This window comes from Anarrhichthys ocellatus, unplaced genomic scaffold, assembly GCF_004355925.1.
Source record: "Anarrhichthys ocellatus isolate YVR2014 unplaced genomic scaffold, GSC_Weel_1.0 scaffold478, whole genome shotgun sequence".
In the NCBI taxonomy this organism is placed as follows: Eukaryota; Metazoa; Chordata; class Actinopteri; order Perciformes; family Anarhichadidae; genus Anarrhichthys; species Anarrhichthys ocellatus.
The window spans coordinates 27,369-33,802 of NW_022280452.1; the positions used below are offsets into that span (position 1 = coordinate 27,369).

The 6,434-nt window shown below is 41.4% G+C and overlaps 1 protein-coding gene across 1 annotated transcript in view; it reads left to right on the forward strand.

Moving 5' to 3' along the window:
• The window catches only part of LOC116401482 (E3 ubiquitin-protein ligase HERC2-like), a 24,770-nt gene extending 18,342 nt beyond the window's left edge, over positions 1-6,428 (forward strand). The window contains exons 2-5 of the mRNA XM_031879896.1: positions 1,226-1,334; positions 2,797-2,890; positions 3,006-3,140; positions 6,036-6,428. Of these exons, the coding sequence (XP_031735756.1) occupies positions 1,263-1,334; positions 2,797-2,890; positions 3,006-3,140; positions 6,036-6,262 (528 nt within the window). The 5' untranslated portion in view covers positions 1,226-1,262 and the 3' untranslated portion in view covers positions 6,263-6,428. The remainder of the gene's footprint in view (positions 1-1,225; positions 1,335-2,796; positions 2,891-3,005; positions 3,141-6,035) is intronic.
• The last annotated feature ends 6 nt before the right edge of the window (positions 6,429-6,434 follow it).

Sequence of the window (6,434 nt, forward strand, 5' to 3'; positions counted from 1 at the left end):
CGGAACTGGAGAGGATCTGCAAGGAAGAATGGCAGAGGATCCCCAAATCCAGGTGTGAACAACTTGTTGCATCATTCCCAAGAAGACTCATGGCTGTACTAGCTCAAAAGGGTGCTTCTACTCAATACTGAGCAAAAGGTCTGAATACTTATGACCATGTGATATTTCAGTTTTTCTTTTTTAATAAATTTGCAAAAATTTCTACATTTCTGTTTATTTCTGTCAAGATGGGGTGCTGAGTGTACATTAATGAGAAATAAAATGAACTTTTTTGATTTTAGCAAATGGCTGCAATGAAGCAAAGAGTTAAAAATTTAAAGGGGTCTGAATACTTTCCGTACCCACTGTATATATGTATATTACATTTTCCCATTTGTTTACATCTGGGGGATAATATTGGTTGGCCATGCTGATATTCCTCATGTTAGTTTAAGTTTTCATCTGACAACTGAGAGGTGTTAAACTACCTTTTTTATTAAATTCAACCATAAACCATAAGCAGGCTTGTGTTGTCCAACCTAACTATATTATAGAATATTATTTTAATTTCGGAGAAAACTGTAATCCAGCATTTTTTCCCAGGAGTTTGGCCACAAACACCCAGTTTGTATTACTGCAAATATATAAATATTGCAATACTTTCATCAGTGGGCCATAAGCTCAACCAGCAATAGACAGTGACTTTAACAGGCATTTATTTAAATGACCTTGAAGATGCCCACTTAAGGTTGTGGGCAAATAACCTCATTGGTTCACAGGCACTTCTTTTTATTTTTACTATTATTATTGTTTCATGTATAAATATTATGCCCAACCCAAACATGCTTACAAGATATTTAGGAAAAGAGAACAGACACCAGAATAGAAACAAAAAGAACAAATGATACTGAAGAACTAAACCATGCTGACGGTAACAAAGGAAGCCAACTTATGATCATAAAGATTCATTAACCTTTACATTCTGTCATCATGGTGCACCAAAACATTTCTGGATGTAGACATTTAATTTAATTATTATTTCATCATAAAAAGGACAAAACAGAAGAAAATGTGATTCGTTCTCAACTTCTTCTTATTCACATACTTTACACAGCTGTTGTCCTCCTGGAGCTTTTTAAATCTTAAGTTACCTATAACCTTTGCATAAATGTAGATTGTCTTCAGACGGTAACTTTGTGTCTATGTGTCTCAAAGTACCAATCACTTCCATCTCTTTATCTGGCAGGTTGGCTGCGTCTGCAGCCAGGAGAGGAGAGGGGAAGATGCCTTCTCCATCTTTTACCCTCGATGCTCAGCTGAGATTTCATGACAAATGGCTGAAGATAGACCTCCAGGTGTGTGTTCGTAAAGGAATATCGTATGAAAAAACCCGCTTTCTCAGATGAGAAGTGAAGAAGTGAAACATCTGCAGAGTTTTTCATCTGTTTCAAACATCTGTATTGTTCAGTTTCTTGAAGAAGCTGCTTTGTTTCTGAAAATGTTTTCAGTCTGATTGTGTTGCATCATGTTGGGAACATAGAGTACATTATATGTTACTCTATATATCATGAACATCCACAATCCTGTGTCTTTAACTAAGCCGACACAGCGGATCACTGCAGACTGATTCTCAGATGATTATTGTTTTTCCTGTGATGTGTAAAGAGGTGGAGCCCATAACATTACAGTCAGTTAAAAAGGATCCATGTTGTGAAAACAAACCCATGTTGGTTGTAATTATGAGGACTTTTGTTAATATGTGATGGATTTAGAGATCAGGATACAACACTGTGGATCCACCGCCTCATCCTCTGGACTGAGAATTGGTCTGTGCTCCCAAATGAGGACTGAAACTGAGAGAGAGTCATGTTTTCCCATCGGTGGAGCTCTCTCCAGTGTTTCGTGTCCAGTCTGGTGACATCTGTGAGCCAACATGTTTTTGACATTTTAAGACATTGGATCCTTGAAAAGCCAGAGTTGTCTTTCCACTTGTGAGAGTTTCTGAGTAAAGCAAAGCGTGAATGGTGCACCAGCTGTGATGATGACGACACAGCCGATGTGTCCTCGACTCAGTTAGAGACTCGGTGATAAGAAAGCAGCTGTTTTGTTCTCTCGTTTATATCTAATATCAGTTTGTTGGTGTTGGATTTCTTCCCTGGGTTATGAAGACTGAACAACAGATTCACCTCCACCAGTGAAAGCGAGAGGAAGAATTAGTTGAAGTTGAATATCTCAGAACTTTTCATAAAAGCGCTGATTACTTTACTGTAGTAAATGGAGGAGCAGCTTGTTCTGTCCGTCTGTCTGTCCTGAGCTTTATGTCGGACAGACTTTATCATAGCAAAGAGCAAAAAGCCCATTTTGTGGGAGCAGATGGGTCGAGCGGACACTGAATGTTTCTGAGTGTTGTGCTTTTATCGGCCTCGTCTCAGACGGGTCGTCCTTCTTGCTGTTTGGTTGTCAGATTGAGCGTTGACGAGCTCATCCATAGAAAGTTTGAGGAGAAAGCGTCCTCTGGTTGGTGCTCATGGTGAAAAAACAAATAGATGATAGAGAGCCAAGGCGCGATGATGAACACGGGGACATAAGACATGTGGATATTCTGAAATAGGATGGTGAGTAGTGAACATTTATAGGTGACAACACTAAATCAAGCTGAGCTCACTGGTATTATAATATGTGATTAGGCTGTCTGTGTCTACTGAGGAAAAACACTACAAAGCACACACATGAAGGTGTGAATACACACTGATCAAAGTAAAGTAGATGTTAGGAATGTGCAGTGCTGATTCTTCTGCTTGTCGTTTGCTTCGTCAGCGAGCCTTCTCTCCAGAGGGACTGTGTGAGATGTGGAACGAGATGGTGAAAGATGAGGAGATAACGTTCAACGGAGAAGAATCCGCTCACCCAGGTACAGATTCCACTTACGCCGTCTGTGACACACCTGTCTTAAGGTTGTCACTTTATTTGAACCTTTGCTGCTGGAGCTGAACGTTTAATGTCCGACTGTCTCTCCATGGTTTCAGAGGATTGCACTGACTGCTTTGGAACTACTCAGAAGAAAGATGAGCCCAACGACAAAGAGAAGAAAGAGGAGGAGGAGACGTCCACGTCTGTTCATCACTCCATCATTGAGACCTGGGACTGGGGCCGGCAGCCAGGTGAGAGAGAGCGACCTGAACGAGGCTGAGAGGAGAGTGCTGCTGCTGCTGCCGGGATTAGAGACGGTATCGTTAGGATCTTATCCAAACTAGAAGTCCTATCGATTCTGCTCTTTATCGGTTCTTTTTGATTATATTGTGAGGTAAAAAAGACAGAGAGATGACGTTTGCGACGAGGACATCTCACTGCAGAACTAAGAAAGTACCGATAGCAGAACGGAGAACTCTGGACCACATCTATACTAACGGGTTATTACTGATATAGAACCGGTTCCTGTTTAGAACCAGGTTTTGTGTGTGGGGGGGGGGGTCCCTAACGATGCTGCACTGCTCTCCTGTTTGTGACTCCTGGTATTTTACGCTTCTCTGTTTCCAAGTAGAGTAATTAATACCATGCTGACCGCAGACGGTTTCACAACACTTAGATGTGGACCAGATACGAGCATACTGACCATTTCAACACATGGTCACCCTCTCTGTTTATCAGTCTCACTGCTGACACGTGAGATGTGGAAACTCGGGCATGACAAGTTGCCGTCTACAGGTCTGAAGTGGTTATTTTTATCTCTTGGTCGGCGTTATAATGTGGCCCAGAGGAGGGGAGCTAGTGCCTCTCGCCAGGCTGTGTTTACTGGCTGGACTGGGTGGGACAGTGTCATGGTGGTAGGAGATAAGCGCTGGGTGGTGGGGGAGGAGGGGAGGGTCTCATGGATAGTGAAGGCTTCTTCTTATTGACTGAACCAGGACATCACACTCTGATTCTACATTGAGTGTAACTGGATCTCTACATGGACGATACTCCGTCACTGATCCTTAAAGAGACAGTCCTGATGTTCTGTAGTGTGTGTGTGTGTGTGAGGTTCTCCTCCACAGTCAGGGTTCTACTACAGTAGATGAGTTGATAGAAACAGACAGGAGAACCAGCACGGGAGCAAAGTGATGTTCTGCTGTGGACGTATGTTAGACTCCTAACAGAATGTCTCTCAGTTGAAGTGAAGCTATATTCAGAATGTCTTCAGCTCTTTACCTTGCTGTCAGACAGACCTTTCTGAGGGGAACTCAAGCTGTTATCTATGATCTCTACAAACACACCAGACTCCATTCACTCAAACACTGATTCTACCTCTCAGGACACAGGAGCTGCTGCTCTCCTGCTGCCTCCATCTGTTGCTGAGGTTGTGTTGTTGAGACTTCAGTGAATCTGAACTAACTCTTTAAAAGTACCTCCTACAACCACACTTCAGAAAATCCAAACTATCCCTTTAAAGTCCAGTCAGCTTACTTCCTGCTTTCCATTGAGTGGTCCGATATGTAGAACATGTTGATCTCAGCAGTTTGAGCCCAAACTATTGTTTTTAAATCAGAATTCTACAGTAACACATGAGCTCTGATGTATTTGACCTCTTTTCTTTCTCTGATATATATTCTGATAAAGAGTTGATCAGGAGTTGGTTCTCTTGCACTAAGTAATGATGTATAACAAACCGCTGCCCGTAGTGTTGCTCATGCGACCGCCGGCCGGTCTGACTTACATGAAGCTTAAGTGGAATTCTGATCTGCTATTTTGGCTCATGTCATCGTTCCTGCAGCGCTGCTGTGCACGCACGCACGCACGCACAAAATAAAGCAGTTTCTCTTGAACCAGATCAGAAACAAAGGACTGGCTGTGATGAAGTGTCATGGGACCTTTTTACTTTTAAACACCATGCTGTTTGTGTGATGAAGAGCGGGGGCGTTTCATCACTTATTGTAGTTTAATAACTTCAGATATTCTTTATTTCTTTTAAACACAAACTTCCAGATCCTTCTCTACATATGTCTTATAAATCATGTCAACTTTTAAATATGGGAATTTGAAGACGGCTTCAATAGTTTAAATGTAGCAATATGTTTACAGAGTTTAAGGTTCATCTGCTTCATGTTATTGGTGAGTTGTTACATTTCTCGATAAGTTAGAATGTGGCTTTAATGGGTAGTTAAATGTTCTTAAAGCTTTAGATGAGTCAAAGTCACATTGCTCTTTATATTGACAGATTTAATGTGAGATTATATTCTTACATTATATTTCAAGTATTTCTGCCAAAAATTTGTTTTGAATCGCAGAAGAAAAATATTATAAATCTAGGCAAATTGTTACTCTGAGTATTGTTATGAATGTGTTAATAGATTAACATTCATTCAAAGCTTCTATTGAGGTTTATGAATGAAGCTTTTAATGTCGTCATATTTAATGAGGTCATCACCCTAAAATAACAACCTTCTAAAATAATCCTCCTCTTGAGCGAAGTGGTTCATGGGATTAAATGAGTTGGTGTTTATTCATTAAATCAGCCGTAACTCGTCTGTGCAGGAAACAGTTCTTTCACTGCAGTGACACCAGAACACATGGAAGGAAGCAGAACCTTCAGTTGGATAAAAACATGTCGTGGATTTAAGAAATGATTACGTCTATCTTTTCAAATACATGTACACTGTAATCTAATTCTACAAATATAACTCTAATAATATCTTTGTAGCCAGCTCTAAATATCGTCTTTAAACACAATAAATAGATAAATAGATGCATAATAAAAGCTGTGCATTTGATTGTTGATTTAGAGTTTGAATGTCAACGTTATGAATGAAGCTTCCAACTATTTGATGCAGAAAAAATATATTTAAAACTCAGCTGTCTCGCCATAAAAAAGAAGACATGCAAAGGTTCGTTTATATGTATTAACAGTTTGAACACTCAACATCAAGAGTTTTCTGTGAGAAGTAATTGTGGGTGACAAATAAATTCCGTTATGTTTGTGATGATTCAGTTTCCTTTGCCCTGTTCTTGTGTGTGCGTGTGTGTGTGTGTGTGTGTGTGCGCGCGTGTGTGTGTGTGTGTGTGTGTGTGTGTGTGTGTAGATGAGACAGAGTTGAAGGACTGTCTGCTGGTGCTGGTAGACGACCAGCAGAAGCTCTCGGCTCAGATGGCTAAAAGCACGCTGTCGGCCCAACGGCTCCGCCAGCGCCTCGTCATCCTGGAGCGATACCTCATCTCTCTGAGCCACAGCATGATGGAGGAGAAGTACAAGGTCCGCTGGAAGGGCCCGCCCAGCCCTCCACTGCCTGCTGCCGACAACAAGAGGTGAGGAGGAGCTGGAGACGGAGGTTCTGGTAGAGCATCAGAGGGTTTAAAGGAGTGTGAGCAGGTGCTTAGACCACTGGTGATCCAGGTGTGCACCTGCTGAGAAACTTAATGTGCAGGTGTCTCCAAGGTTTATTGTAGTGAGGGATACTGTACATCTGGTTCATTGTAGTGAG